The sequence below is a fragment of the Pararge aegeria genome, chromosome 15, assembly GCF_905163445.1.
Source record: "Pararge aegeria chromosome 15, ilParAegt1.1, whole genome shotgun sequence".
Classification (NCBI taxonomy): Eukaryota; Metazoa; Arthropoda; class Insecta; order Lepidoptera; family Nymphalidae; genus Pararge; species Pararge aegeria.
Genome location: NC_053194.1, coordinates 4,396,467 through 4,413,248, shown reverse-complemented (window position 1 = coordinate 4,413,248; position 16,782 = coordinate 4,396,467). Strand labels below are relative to the sequence as shown.

The 16,782-nt window shown below is 34.4% G+C and overlaps 1 protein-coding gene across 4 annotated transcripts in view; it reads left to right on the top strand.

The window, feature by feature from the left end:
* LOC120629840 (diuretic hormone class 2) overlaps positions 1–15,203 on the top strand; it is an 81,809-nt gene extending 66,606 nt beyond the window's left edge. The window contains exons 2-7 of one of the 4 annotated variants that reach the window (XM_039898898.1): positions 7,593–7,673; positions 8,840–8,944; positions 12,196–12,216; positions 13,749–13,781; positions 14,238–14,273; positions 14,861–15,203. In XM_039898898.1, the coding sequence (XP_039754832.1) occupies positions 7,594–7,673; positions 8,840–8,944; positions 12,196–12,216; positions 13,749–13,781; positions 14,238–14,273; positions 14,861–14,990 (405 nt within the window). In that variant the 5' untranslated portion in view covers position 7,593 and the 3' untranslated portion in view covers positions 14,991–15,203. The remainder of the gene's footprint in view (positions 1–7,592; positions 7,674–8,839; positions 8,945–12,195; positions 12,217–13,748; positions 13,782–14,237; positions 14,274–14,860) is intronic. The other 3 variants (XM_039898899.1, XM_039898900.1, XM_039898901.1) reach the window with 3 other exon arrangements.
* The last annotated feature ends 1,579 nt before the right edge of the window (positions 15,204–16,782 follow it).

Genomic DNA, 16,782 nt, shown 5'->3' with positions numbered 1-16,782 from the left:
ATGTGAGATGGTGATAACAAAATAAGCGGCTAAGTTTGTTGTGGGCTTCTTCTTAAACCATGGCGCGTTTTAAACCCTCGTAGCTTAAGTTTAAAGTTGACGTATTTATTTATCGCCATCAACTCACTCCTATGTCATTTTTTACATGTAATGTACGCATCAAAAGTGCCATCTATGTGCCTATTTGAATAAAGAAATATTTGACTTTGACTTTGACTTTGACTTGGACTTTGACTTTGCTTTGGACACCACTTTAAACCCACGGCTATGTACATGAATTTAAGACGTCGGTGCTAAGCATCACGAGCCTGTAATAGCACCGGCAATCACGCCCTTCAGACAGCATTGAAACTGCTTAGCAGCAGAAATAAGCATGGTGACATCGCCATGCTTATGCTTGCCCGGACGAACTCTGTCACAAAAAGATTTACCAACTACTACTAATGTACTAGCTATCCGACTAAATTGTCGATGAGCCCTTACCAAAGTACTTCCAACTGTCCGCATAAAACGTTTCAATGGTTTGTCAATATCCGCAATCTAATTAGCGTACATAAGGGCGTTGTTCACGACACGCTTCGAATGCTGTGATAAGCGATTTTCATATTTAGTAATTATCAAGCAGTATCAGCCGACATTTATGTCTCTCGATAATTGCATAGCGTTTTGAGAGCTGGAAGGTTGTTACGTGAGTACTTAGATAAAAACTATACTAATTATATCTATATACGTGAAGTGAAAACTTTTTTCCCTTTTTACGAAAACTAAGCGGACGCAGGAGTGTGAAATCTCGAGAGGGAGTGCAGAATACTAATATTTATTTTTATTATGCACAATAAATACATTAAATCAAATAAAAAAATGAAATACAACGTATTTGACACCCACACGCATATAATATACTATTTATAATCATGTCTTGGATTATAGTAATCCGCGAAAATAAAGGCAAATCTGCACGGTGCAATTTACAACTTTATATTCACTTCTCTTTATTTCTTTTTTACTGCAAACCAAAAAAACGGCTACCAAAGGCTTTCTATAAAAGCTAAAGCATTTCGTACCCAACCTTCAATATTCAAAATTCATTTATTCAAAATCAAAATTTAAAATTCATTAATTTCAAGTAGGGCTAATATAAGCACTTTTGAAACGTCAAGTCTGTCTGTTTGTATTGACTCTACCACCGGTTCGGAAGGCAGATTCTACCGAGAAGAAGCGGGCAAGAAACTCAGCAGTTGCTCTTTTCCAACATCAACAATTTACATTTTATATTTTAACATTAATTTTTCTATCTTGTGAGAGATGTAAGCTCAGACGGATGCTTCCAAGCAACCTTGTCATTAAGAAATTTATCAATTGTATAGTAAGCTCGCTGTAATAAATGTGTTTTAACATATTCTTTAAACATATGCATTGTCCAAAATCACCTTACGAATCATATTACAAAAGCGTATACTCAATCCCACAAATGATTTCTGTACCTTTCGTAGACGATATGAAGATTACACTAATTTATGACCATTTCTTGTAAGTCGACTGTTTATGTCCTCTTTTGTTTACTTTGACGCGCGCGAAAAACGACAGTGAGTCTCAATGTTTGTTAAACACGGAACTTACGAAATACTTTCTTAGCCTAGTAGTACAGTAAACTGAACTTATTTTTAATAACATACAACGTACGTATACGTAGGCACATATATCTTAATATATATAAATCTCCCGTCACGATGTTTGTCCGCGATGGACTCCTAAACTACTTAACCGATTTTAAATTAAATTGGCACTCCGTGAGCAGTCTGGTCCAACTTATGAGATAGGATAGCTTAGATATTTAATTATAGTCGCAATTTTATTTTATTGCAAATTATTTTTCTATAATTAATTGACAGTCACATGTACTCATTTAAGGCTTAGCGACACTGAATACGATAAAAACAAAATCAGACGCAGACGAAGTCGCGGGTAAAAGCTCGTATATATATATAAATATATACGTACTTCATGGGTCGCAGTTTAAAGATACAAATGTCACCGTGATATTTTTTTGGCAAAGTTAACTTTATATGCCCAAAACAAATATGAGCATTGCGTTGTTTGTTAAGGTAGGTTTCCGACATAACACGGTTTAATGTAAATATTTTTTGTTTGCCGACAAGTTAAAATCCAGCTACGTAGAAGGAAAACTTTTAATTCACGCTGTTATGGGAGTTGCAGATTTTCGAGCGTAGGTTGGGATTAGTTAAGTGAGCATATAGTTTTTGCAACTGTAAAAATATTAGAAGTGACCTAAAAACGTAGAGATTGTTTTACACGCCCAAGGTTTTGCGCACCACGCGCCTGTAAGTAGGTACATATAACTATTGAAATATGTGGCTCAAGTTTAAAAATTGAACTTTGTGAAATTTGTAAAAATTAAGAATATCATAGAATTATTTCATAAAGGCCTAATTTAGAAGCAAGCATAAAATAAGTTAAGGCAAAGAAAGAAAAATATCTTAATTAATAAATTATGCCACACATTACATTTTGCAACACTTACGTGCTTATTAGGGAAATTGCATAAGTGCTGCTAGAGGCTTCTATTACGTACTAAATACTAAATAAATATACTATGACAATACACAAATCGCCATCTAGCCCCAATGTAAGCGTAACTTGAGCTATGGGTACTAAAATGACGGATACATTTTTTAAACACATAAATACTTATAATGTACAGATAAACACCCAGACAATGAAAACAATTCAAGTTCGAAATCGAATCCACTGCCTTGGACTCAGAAATCAGCGTCGCTGCCTACTGCGCCAATCGGCCGTCATAAACATAAGCATAGCAGAAACGCCAGGATTGTCGCTTGTCGCTTGTCGATGACGCTTGTCATGTGGCACAACCTAGTAAAAGGATCCAGCTCAGCATTGTGCTACGAGTAGATGCCCTGCCAGGCATAAAATGGTGCAGCGCTGATTTTGAGCTGAAACCCTAGTAATGATGATATAGCGTCTCTACCATCGGTTCAGGAGGTACATTCTACATTAAAGAAGCCGGTGAGAAACTCAGCCTTGCCGCTTTGCCATCATAAAAATTCTACAATCAGTATTCTTTCTTGCGGTGATTGCCTACGGCTTACTCTCTGGATCGAATTCGATCACCACTAACTTTTCGGAGTAATGTACATTTTTAATTAAAACACTAGATGTGAATATTCCTTGCTTTTACGTTGAATCGTGACGAAACCTGCATGCCTGAACGTTCCCTTAACGTTGTCAAAAGCATCTGAAGTCTTACTAACTTATCTACACTTGGCCAGCGTGGTGAACTACAGCGTAAAACCTTCTCATTCTGAGAGGAGGCCAATGCCCTGTATTGGGCTGGTAAATGGTTGATAATACGAACAATGATTCTATCGAAATGCCTATGATACATATCTGTATAATTAGAATACTAGTACATTCCCACACTCACGAGTTATGAGTAGGTATACTCTGTGAATTAACTGCTCTGTAAGCAACTCCACTGTAGTGTAGCGGCAGCCTATTTGCGGCTGCTTATTCAAGCGGGTAAGCCACTTGCGTAAGTCGTTAACGCTTGTAAACCTAATAGAGCCTTGTTTGAATACAAAGAACATTTCTACTAGGCTAACCATGTGTTTATTTCATTACATTGTTGCTATCATAAGGGTTTAATTATTTTGACTTAACTCAGTGGTAAATTTAATCAAAATAAGGACAAAGATATACTTCAAAGCGATTTAGCGTTCCAGTAGAATGTCGCGTAGAAGTGATTAGGAGTATGGTTTAATTATGACTGCAATACCTTTAATAATTTAATGGTAATACTTACTATCTGGTAAACTTGATTTTTGGCATACAGATATTTGAAAGGACGGAGAATAAACATTTTAGTCATAAACATCAAACTCTACAGGTCTCATATAGGCGCATAACTGCATGATTCGCTTGCATATTCGATTCGATTCGCTTGAGATTTCGATTGTGATATTCGCGTGTGTACAAATCTTAAATGTGCGCTTAATGGAAAGAGATACAACATAGTTTACACAAGCGTCCTCAAATAGTGCACTGTTCTGCAGTGGGTATGTTTCTTACTCCTACCGGGAAAATTTCCGAAAAAACATGCGCGCGAAGTCGCGTGTAAAAGCTAGTAGATGTATCATATCAATCCATTACCGATCAATACAGAGCACGGGTCTCCTCCCACACCGAGAAGGGTTCTCCGGGCCTCATGACTATGTGAAGGCATGAATGCAAGTAAATAATAGTTCTACAAGCTGGCCCAGTGAGAACTGGTGGACTTCAAACGTCTTAGAACATTTTTGGAGAACTCTCGGGTGAGCTAGTGATATTTTAATTCCTTAAAACGCATATCACTTAGAAAAATGTTGAGGCATGCTGGGTTACGAACTCGGGCCCCCGAAAATGAAGCCGCAGTCCAACCTGAGCTATCACCACTTCAGATTAGCTTAGTTGATAGATTATTATGTGTTTTTTATTATTGCAAGCAATTTTATATTTTTTTTTGCCAAGCAAAGTACTCAATTCAAACGAGGCACCTGCCCACCCTGGCTTTAGACGCAATTGAAGTGCACTGATCCGATTGTCTTGCTACGACCAAGTGGTGGAGGTCGGTAATTGCACATTAGCCAACTCTAACTAACTCTGTTGGCAACAAGTTTTAGTGTAGACATGTTCACAAAGCTTTAGATAGGCTTAGGTAAGGTGGAGCTAAAGTGAGCTTAGTACTAGTTCAGGATTTGCACATATTATCGGAAGTTTTGATCACTTTAACATAACATAAGCAATATGTTACCTAGAAGTACAAATAGATAAAATTGTATGTGGCAAAAAAAAATATATTTTACTGTTTGTATGTAATCCAATGTAATTTAACGACGCAAAAACGACGGGTCGCTATAATTTTGACGTGTCTGTGTTTGTGTGTGTGAATGTGTGTATGTGACTTAGTATTTCCCGAACGGATCAAGCAAGTATGATTTCGTTTTTTTTTTTAGTCTGAAAAGTCAATTAGTTGGAAGTGTTCTTAGCCATGTTTAATGAAAATCGTTCCAAGATAGACTAAATAGCGGATTACATATTTTTTTACTAGACGTAGACCCTCAATATGGTTATAAAATAAAAGGGCAATAGTAGAATAGTATACGCGATGACAAAATTCAAATCCAAGATGGCCGCCACCACAAAATGGTGGGTAACCTACATTTTTTCCCCAACTCTATGGGTATGAAATGAAAGGGCTGTAGTCGTGCGGAAATTTTAGTAGTATCAGAGCTTTTTTTGATAAAGCTCATCCGTGAAGAAGGTCTAAAGGTCTTGTTGCCTTTATAATGCCTTTATGCAGGTACATGAGGGTTTACAACTTAGCCGGGTTGATAGACACAGGGCGGCACTTTGTGTGCCCTGCAAACTGTTGCTAAGTTTTCACAGGCGGTGGTTTCCCACATACATAGGTGGGCCATATGCTTAGTCCGTTATGCAACACTACAAAAAAAAATACACCCGGGTTCAAAAAAAAAACAAAATACCCGGGTTAGAATACAACACATTTACCCAATCGTTGTTCCTACACGATTAATAAATTCCTCTCATATCTTACAAAACAGAAAAGTTCTAAAGATTGTTTAACTATAAAATTATGTTAGAAAAGAGCAATCTGCTGAGTTTCTTGCCGGCTCTTCTCTGTGGAATTTCCCTTTCGAACCGGCTGACTTGACGTTTCAAAAGTTCTTTTAAACTAGGCCTACTTGAAATAAATGTATTTTGAACAAATAACTGGCAATCAATTCAAATACTGTAAAACACTTACAACGTAATTTGACACTGAATAATTTTTATTTCCTTTACTGTAGACCTATACAATGATAACAAGCCTACCAACATTACAAATAACACATAATATAGAAATATTAAAGAAGAGTCATAGCAAAAGACTACTTTTTGTTTTCTTATTTCTTGTGGATAAAGTTCGATTCAATTAAGGAAGTTCATTATATTTATACTTAAGTACCGGAAAGAGTGGTCGCTGCGACGCCGAGGGTCGGGGTGTGTAACATATAACAGTTTGTATAGGAATTTAATTATAATGTAAAGTTGCGGTAATCGATGGTATTAAAATATATCTTAGCATAAACAATAGAGCAAGTCCACCAATCACCACAGGGCCAGTGTGGAGACCCGTGCCCTGTAGAGGCCCGGTAATGGGTTAATGTGATGATAATGATGATGAAGATGATGATACCCAATAGAGGCTTAAAAGTACCTACTCGGGTTTTGTTTTTCTCCTAAAATTTAATACAGCTGTAAATTCAGCGTAAATTGCTCCTAGAATTGTACAGCTTATTATTCCGCATTTGTCAAATGAGCAATTTTCATACAGACAGAGTGCTGCGTAGGTAAATGTAAACATCGTTGAGTTACACATTAACCTTGGTTACCCCAGCGGGTCAAAATATATTGTAGGTACATACTCTACCTTTTTTTGCAAAGAATGTGGCAAGAAATAAAGGATGTAACCTTTACTTTAAAACTAAAAGGTTTTGGCACACATACATGTGTACCAAGTTATAATAAGTTGAAAGCTACCTTTTTAAATATTCCGAATGTTGTCCTTCGCGAATATTTTTTAAGATACATCAAAAGCGATACATACTTACCTATACAGTTTCCCTGACCAATAGTCAAATATGTAGTGCCTACCGTGCATTACATATTTGACAATCGCCAGAAACATTTTTCAATTACGTGGAAGATATTTTAGTGCACAACTTCTCAAGTGTGTGCGCACCCCTCCCTCCCTCTCATAGAGAGGGAGGGAGAGAGTGCACTTGTGTTAAAAGATCGGTAGCAGAATCGGTAGCTTAGCGTGTTCTCGAAAGCAGCGGAGTTTATCACTGCTAATTTCCAAACTCCGTGGTGGTACTAAGAATTTCTTGATAGAAAAACCCAAAACTACTCATTAGACCCAGCAGGGGAACCAAGGGGCTCGATCCGCAATCTGTGTAGTTTCCGCTATTTAAAAATAATAGTTTGGATTGGTCGTCAGGTATAGGTCATATACTCGACGCTTCTGGACTTATGCGCCAGCTAGTGGCAAATATCATAATCAATTTATTTAAAATGTGAAAGTGATATTAATGAATTTTAAATAGAATATTAAATGAAATGGCTGAGTCCCAGGAACATTTTACTCTTCATCAATAAATAATAAATAAATAAAATAAAATAATAAAAGCGTTATTTAAATCGCGCGTAAAGGTTTCACGCACACACTTTCTTTTTACTCAGTTTCACTACAAGATGACTCTAGAATGCAATCTGGTGGTAACCGATGATACAGTCTAAGATATAAAAGGGCTAATCTTTTAGACATCTTATATTAAACCTTTACCCCTAATCGGTTTCCGCGCATCGTCCGGAACGCATTATCGCTTTGAAGCACGGCTTAACCAGCTATATGTTAAGCCTCCCAACAAACAACGTATATATTAATAATAGTTAAGTTTAATAGTTAGAAGGATTAGTATACTTAATAAAATCTAAATTACTTGTTACAGGATGATGCGATTCAACTGCCTGATGACCTGCTGCCTTCTCGGCGCCCTGCTCCTCGTATTGCCAGCCACCGCTTTTCCCAGGTACTTGCGCATGAGAAATTGATAGAAAAAATATCTTCATCATTACAATCAGCCCCTCGAATCGCGCTGATCCAAGTAAACCTATCTAAGTATTGGTAGAACTATTTGTGTTAGAGCTCGTCCGGGGAACTTATACCACAGAAGTGCTGTGTTCTGGTCTGAAGGGCGCAGTTACCGGTGTCTTTTTAGAACGTTTTCCTTGGATGAACTGCGAAGTATTGCTACTTTTTGTATCTTACAATTTTGTTTGATTGGCAGGACGTCTTTCTAGTACGTTTTCCTTACATGACCTGCAAAATGATGCTCTGTTTATATCTTAGTTGATTGTTTAACTATCAGTTGAGCCATCTGCTTGGTCTCTTAGTTATAACAATAAAAAACTGGTAGGCATATATCTAAAGCTCGAAGCTTATTCATTGGAGGTTTAATCAACTAATCATATTCGATTAATGATATATAATAATATATTACATTTGATGACCTCAATGATGCAACAATGAGCGCTGTGAATTTAAGTAGGAGGTCCGGGGATCGATTTCCAGCAGGGGCAATTTGGGCAATTATTATTTAAGATTATTTTCTGGTCTGATCTGGTGGGAGGCTTCGGCCGTGGCTAGTTACCACTCTAATCTCAAAGACGTGCCGCTAAGCGATTTAGTATTCCGGTACGATGTCGCGTAGAAAACGATTAGAAGTGTGACTACCATAATTCCTAACAGGTTAGCCCGCTACTATCCAGCGCTGCATCATCACTTACTACTGTGGAAGAAAGTGGAATAAAAAAAAATATGTGTATATATATATATTTATATATTAATTGGGACCGAAGGTTTAACCCGCTCTGAAAAACACGAAGTAAAAGTAAATACATCATTCGCCCACCCATCTACCAACTAAGAAAATCTATTTAAGTAGACTGCACACCTAGACCACTTATTTGCTGATTATGAGAAATAAGTTCTTCTCTTGCTCTTGAAGCAGTGCATTTCTCCGTAGCTCCATTAAAATTGTATGCAACTACAATTTTAATGGAGTGGTGGTATTTTATAGTACAAGTTTAAATAAGAGAGACATCTTTAATCGATGTCCTCTTCAATTTAGAAGATTACGGAAAACTTTGTCCCGCTCTTGATGGTACACTAAAAAGGTGTGATAATATTTTCCAGCCCTAACAACTACTACCGTGACGATGGCCAGTACGACCCCGAAGAGATCATGGGAATGCTGAACCGTCTCAACGAGATCATCCAAATGGAACGCAGACTGGAAACGTAAGGATCACATAATATACCTCATTATTTCATACCTCAGTTAAGAAAAGTAAAGGAAAATATAACAGTACGACTTATAAAACTCTAATAGACTGATTGATAGATACTCTAAGGAAAACATACCTTCCTACTTCATGAATATACCTCAGTTAAAAAAGAAAATGAAACATATGACGGCACGATTTACAGGATTAAAAGACTGACTTTCAGATAAAGCAACTCTAAGAGACTGATCGGTAGATTGCGGTAAACCTAGACGATTAGAAATTTGGACAATCTTATAAATTCTCGATGGATGTAAAGCATTCAGCAAGCATTTTATGAAAAGTCATCCTAAGTGGGTTGAAAAGCCTTTATGCTATTATGACGAGATAAAAATGCCTTGTGTAGCACAATATATTTTCCATAATAAAGTCTTGTAAACTCATGACCGAATAACCAATATCAGCACATTTTGAATTCTTCCACCACCATACATTTATTAATTAATTAAATATATGTCAACCCTTTCCTCCTAAGCATGAGCAATTAAGAGTTTCTTTAGACCACTTATAGGGTTACTTATAAAATTTATTTATTTATTAGCTTTTCAAGAGAAACAAACAGTACTGTTACACATAAACCAATGAAGTTTCCACAACTTAGTTATACATAAAAGATAACATTAACCACAATTGCTTAGGAATTAAGTACGAAGCGAAAATTATACAAAATAATTAAATTAAAACAGAAACTTTAAAAGATTATAACACTTATTTTGCCGTAATTATTTTCCTAAAAGTGCCAATTTTGACGTGAAAAATGTCCGTCTCACAATATTTGCTGTTGAAAGCATTGCACGCGCAAGATTTTTTTTGCCGAATACCTTGTCTTCCATCTAGCCCACGCAAAGTGAGGTTTACGTCTTGCTTTAATCTACGACATGCATAATCGATATTACTTAGAAGAAGTGGGGAGTCGAGGAAGTTGAAAATGATTTTCAGTGCCTGAAAAAACCAACAATATAAATGCATAAATTGAAAATTTTTAACACATAAACAAGCCAAACAGTTGAATGATATTATAATTTCCTATTTATTATGATACTACTTTTCGATTTTTATGACAAATTTAATATTTTTAGTTTTATTTTTCTTTATCAATAGCCATCAAATTTAAATGCAGGAAATCATGTGCATGGTATCTTTATTTATTTTAAGTGGATGGTTTTTATACTCGTAGCTTTTCTCGTAAAAGTCTTTTATGAGATTCTTGATGTTCCAATGACGATAGGTATATTATTTTCTAATGCATTCTAAAATTCTGTATTCAACCGAATTTTAAAACTGAGGACGGAAATGTCCGACGAATATTATTTTAAAGGGTTTAAATTTAGGGTATCCGACGTACCCGTTGTGGAAAGCGTTTTTGTACATTTTATTCATACCTGTAGTTTTATCTTCTTTGTACATAATATTATACACACAATATTCTTTAATTTTTGTAACTACGACCTAATTTCAGTCAATCACAATTAGTTAAAATAAAGTAATAATTAATAACAATCCAACAATTACAACAATTATTATTAGAATAGAATAGAATAGAAAAACTTTATTGCAACACAGCACAACAGGAAAAACACAAGGTTTTATGATGCATATTGTAACACAATATGGTTAGAAATTGGAGTTTCTGACTCTAAGCAATTCTAAATGTAGGTTGATTTAATTTATTTCCGTTTCTTTAATTATTAATATGCAATAAAATAACTGGTGATAGCCTGTGGTAAGGCTTTCCTTGCGTGGAGACCGAGTTCGATCCCCGGCACGGCACGCACGGCACGCACCACTGACTTTTCGGAGCTATGTGCGTTTTTGAATTTAAATATCACTTGCCTAGCATACCTGAAGGTTCTCCATAATGCTTTCAACGGCGTGGGAAGTCTATCAATCCGCACTTGGCCAACGTGGTAGACTCCGCCCTAAACCCTTCTCATTCTGAAAGGAGACCCGTGCCCAGAAGTGGGCCGGTAATGGGATATTGACGATGAATGAAATAAATAAATTTACCATTAAAACAAGATCTTATATGAAAATCCGAGGGAAATCGAGGAGCTATGTATTACAATGTCTACGTTGTACTCTGCTGAATAAAATGAATTATATAAAATCACTAGCTGTTGCCCGCGACTTCGTCTGCGTTTGATTTGTTTTTAAATGTTTTTAAAGTATTCAGTATCGCTAAGCCTTAAATGAGTATAGTTGTATATACATATAACATGTGACTGTCAATTAATTATAGACAAATAATTTGCAATAAAATAAAATTGTGACTTTACTTAAAGATCTAAGCTATCCTATCTCTTAAGTTGGACCAGACTGCTCACGGTGTGCCAATTTAATTTAAAATCGGTTCAGTAGTTTAGGAGTCCATCGCGGACAAACATCGTGACAGGAGATTTATATATATTAAGATTGGAGGTATTTTAATATTTTTTTATTTCGTTTAAATTAAAAACTTAAAACGAAGTAAAAATGTTTTACTGTGAGCCTAAAATACAAATGGAGATAAGTTATTATATGTAATTTTTTCCGTTTAGTGAGGCGGACACTTCGCAAAGTTATTATCTCGCTCAAAGACTAATGCCTCTCATTCGAACCTTTTAAATGTTAATAGGAATTAATGCTTCTACAGAGTTTCGCTTTCAGAGAACTTCCTTAGCCAAGTCGGAAGACTTTTATCTACTGATGTCATTATCAGCAGTTGCTGTATAGATAAAAATAAGCCGTTAGTGACGGTCTTTTATTGCGTTAGCTGTGGCTTAAATACTACCCAATAGTAAACAACTTATTCTTAAAACTTTAATAAAACAATCAATCCAAACACGCAATAACCGGATTTGTAATAAATAATAATATTTTTTTTGACGCTACGTTTATTTCATTTAAATTACATAATGTTAGATACTCGTAAGTTAAGTCTAATCTGGTAAATTATGCCACTTGTTGGTTCAGCAACTATCTCTATCCGTATCGTCAAAACGTTGCTCCGTTGCTGCTTGAAAGAAAAACAAACTAAGAACCGTTTCTTATAGTATAATGAAGAATTATTATCAAGTAAACACTAAACGTACCCGTACTTGAAAGTATAACTTAATAATATCCATTATTAAGTTATACTGTACTTAATAATGGATATTATTAAGTTTATTATTTCTATTTGTTAAAAGAAAAAACTAACACGTTTTTATTGTATTTTTTTCTTTTCAGCTATAAAGAAGACATTTCTAGGTACGTTTTTTAGCTTTGGATACATATCTAACCCTAACATTACATAACTTTAGAGTATTGATTTTTTTCCTATTTTGCTTCTGTTGTTTTCGAAACCATATTATATGTCTATGGAAGTAGATATATATGTAGTTAAATATGCTTTGGTATACAAATTTCAGTTACCATAAACACATAATCAGTTAGGTAGGTACTTTATTTTATTATATACTTTTTCCACAAGAATTGTCAATAAATACAGTCGGCATGCGTAAAGAAACAAACAGATACACTACGCATTGTTAATCTATTTATTTCCTTAACTTTTAGTGGGTACTATGAATAAATTAATATGCTAAATTCGGCGGCTGTTACTTATCTTTTTAGGGCTGATAGGTGATAATTAGCTAGGAAACTCCTGTTTTATTTAAGGATCGCCTTTCAATGTTAATGCACACAAGCACGGTACAAGATGGAAAAGAAAGAGAAAAGTGAGAGGGCAGAGTTGAGTTATAATTATGTAAATGTATATTATTTGATAAATGAATTAACAAACATTATATTAATATTAGAGTATGGATTAGCATGTATTCATTCATAAATCATCAAACGAACAAAATATTCATCCACGTTGAAACCAGCATAAAAAACCTTTTTCCTGTCACATCTCTCAGGAATATTGGTATCTTAAAATCTTTTCCTGTCATACAACACGTGAGAATAATCGCATTCGCAAGACCTGTCTCGCATGTAAATACGTGTAAAGCTGTTGGGGTTTTATGTAAATATTGCGCGCCTTTTCAGGTAAGGATAAAGTAAACACGCTGTAAACAATGCCTTTATTTTTATTTAGTTCTTCAGTGCTTGAACACGATGTGTTCGATTTTTGTATGTAAACAATATAACTTTTATCTATTTTTTTTTTGCAATTGTAACTACAATTTACTTACTGTACTTACTTCATTCATTTAACTTTTTTTCTTCGTGCATGTGCTATATCGGTACATTATTTTGCTTTCCATATAATTTGACTACTGAATTGGTGCTTAGGTTGTTGTACTTTTGTGTTTTAATCAACTATTTTTAAATGCATACTCCTCGGTCTGTAGGTACTTTACGTTACTTAAGAATATTTGGTTCGATTCAAATCGTTGAGAAACTTTACTACTTTCAGTTATAGTGTATTATTTTATTAATTGACGACCGACTAGCTCAGTGGGCAGCGACCCTGCTTTCTGAGTCCTAGGCCGTAGGTTCGATTTCCACAACTGAAAACTGTTTGTTTGATGAACATGATTGTTTTTCAGTGTCTGGGTGTTTATTTGTATATTAAAGTTATTTTTGTGTATTATATTCATAAAAAATATATATATATTCAACAGCTATCTTAGTGCCCATAACACAAGCTACGCTTACTTTGGGGCTAGATGGCGATGTATGTATTGTCGTAGTATATTTATTTATAACTATTAAACTTAATTACTTTACTCAAGATGAAATGCTACTAATTCGCATATTTTTTTCCTACGCTTTCCAACGCTACTCTACAAAAGGACTCTGATGTCGGCAACTAACGGAATTCCAAAGTAATTATTTTATTATATTGCCCTTTATCCCCTTTTGACTAAAACACTGCAAAAACGATACCTATTAATAAATTAAAATAAAATCATTGTGCTAATAATTCCGATTATGCTTTATACCCATATATAACCAGGATGGCAGAAAACTATTAGGGGTAAAGATTTAAGATTATTGCAATACCTCTAGTGGGTGAGCCATCTGACATCAGCTGAGATTGCAGTTACGGGTTGACATATAGTGATAAAAAAACTTTACACCACTGTCGTAATCTCTATGCTTGTAAATTTATTCTATGATTGTAACATTACGTAAATATTTAGTGTCAAATTATAAAGACGATCGATCACACAACATTTATTTGAGTGTAAAAAGAACATTTATAAAATCAGTAGAAACCTGCGAAATATATATTAAGTGTATTTTGTATTAATACATATATTTTTTACTCCCCCACAAAGGAAAGTGATGCCAACCAACGAAGAGGAAATATCCAAGTAATTTTCTTACTATATTAATTTATGTCTTCGATGTTTGTATCGAAATCCTTAAAAAACTGGGCTATAGTTATGAAAATGTTAATATTGGAGTGCAACTTAGTTGTGTGTTTTTATATAATATTTTTATACTACGCTTTATAAGTATAAACGACAAGGGCCAAAGAACATGCTTATTTATATTGTAAAGGTTGCCAGTGATTTCGATCGCGTATCTTTCTATTTTCTTTTTCAATCCCGCGGGAACCGTCTGTTTTCCCTAGCCAAGGTAATTCCAATATCCTTATCCAGAATGCAAGCTATCTTTATGCAAAATTACGCCAAGATCAATTCAGCTTTAAAGTACGAAAGGCTATTTTTTAAATCCTCCGGGAACTTTTATATCTGGGATATATAGTATCCGATATCCATTTCCAGAATGCAAGGTATTTATGTGTCAAATTCCATCAAGATTGGTGCATTGCTTGTGCTGAATATACGTTACAAACCAACGAATTTCGACCAAATCAAATTAAACTGTATGTGTACATTTGGAAGGAGAGCTTTCGCTTTATCGGAGTTTATAAAATATAAATTTTTCATTACAGCGAGAAGCGGGACCTTGATATGGGACTAAATCGTGGATTCTCCGGCGCTGTTCAAGCCAAGCACCTGATTGGCATGGCTGCGTCCAGATTCGCTGGAGGACCTGGCAGGAGGCGGCGCGATGCCCACTAAGAACCTAACTAATATAAACCAAAAAATACCTAAACTAAACTAAACTAATTTTATGTAGCCGTCACCTCTATGGCTTTAAAACTTAAAGTTTAGACACTCTATGCTTGATCTATCAAATAATCATGATGAATCAAAACTTATACTCCGTCAATCTAATATTATGTATTGTTAAAGTCGTATTTCAATCGGCCTACGAGAATATTATTGAGAACTGGTTTTTAAATCGTCAGAAATAATAATTATTTTCTTCTTACTAAAGTAAAAAAAAATATTGAACAGTTAACCTAAATTACTGATGTTATATAATACCTTAGGTAATTATGTTATGTGTAAATATTAAAAATTACCGGCTACACTACGTGCTAATATTTTCTACATCCAGTAAATTTTTGAACACTTGATTATTGCATATTAATAGGTATTTGAGAAAGACCTCGAAATTCAAATATGACTAACTAAACATTAGTTACGTATTGTGAACTTTTAATTGACGATTTAAAAATCAGTTTTTACTGTATTTTATGAAACGCTTCTAGTCTCTGTCTGCTGTAAAATAGTATTAATCTTTATCTAGTCAAAAAATATTATTATGTTAAAAAGTCATCCAAGTTCTGCAAAATATACGTTCCTATTTTTGTCATCGATCACAAAGTTAAGGGCTGATTTTCATACATTCCAATAATTATAATTTATAAATCTTTTTTTAACATTTATAAGCAACTTTGATATATAATAAATACCTACAAAGATGATTTTTAATCACTTACTGATTCAAATCAATTGTCATAAGGCCATTAATCAAAGAAGACAAATTGGTCTAAATTACACATCATGTTATAGCCTTTGGTATTTTGCACTCTAATATAAAATATAGTATATATGAATGAGTCGCATTTTACTCTTCAACTTTTTACTGTATAACATTTAATATGACGACAGTAATAATCGATCTCAATTTACTCTTTAACTTTTTACTGTATAACATCTATTACGTCAGTATTTCCTAATCAGTATTAAGTATCTCTAAAAATCTTTCCCTACTCTTAAACCTACGTCTCTATGCCAAAAAGGAAACTTGCAAATGTTTCAATGCTTGAATTTTTGATATGTAACCATAATATGTATTAAAAAAAATCAGCTGTAAGTAGTGAAAATAGCATTGTTACTCTTCTAGTATCTTACTTACGTATTACCCTAATTATTGAACCGACTTAAAATAACAAAATCTATCTGTAATTCAATACCTCCTGTCTAGAGATTACTGTTATTAATAAAGAGATATACATATTTACAAACATCTATTTTTGTTTTTTTCCGTTTATCACTTGGGACGCAAACACAAAACATCGCAACGAAATTCGGTTCTACAAAGTCCGTTTACCAACTAGCGAAATAGAAACAAGTTAGGATACAAGTCATGCCATATTGGACATAAAAATAAATAGACACCCCCATCCCGAATTAGCACGATTTCTCATCGTACGTGCATACTCTATACTCTATTTAAAGTATTTTCATAAGTCTTTAGTGCTAAAAAAGTTTTTAGTTTTTTTTGTCTTTCTTCTGATACAAAACTTTAAGTTTAAGTACAAAGATTTGGAAAATAAAATCAATTCTGCTAAATAAATATTATATAAGTACGCCAATATATCGGGTTTTATTACCTATATAATATTTGTAGCAAGATAACATTGTACCTATTAATCAAAAGATAGGTAAAAAATAGACTGGAATTTGTGATAGTTTATTATCTTTGCAAAACTAGGCTTAAACGTCGCCGCGTCGGTCTCCT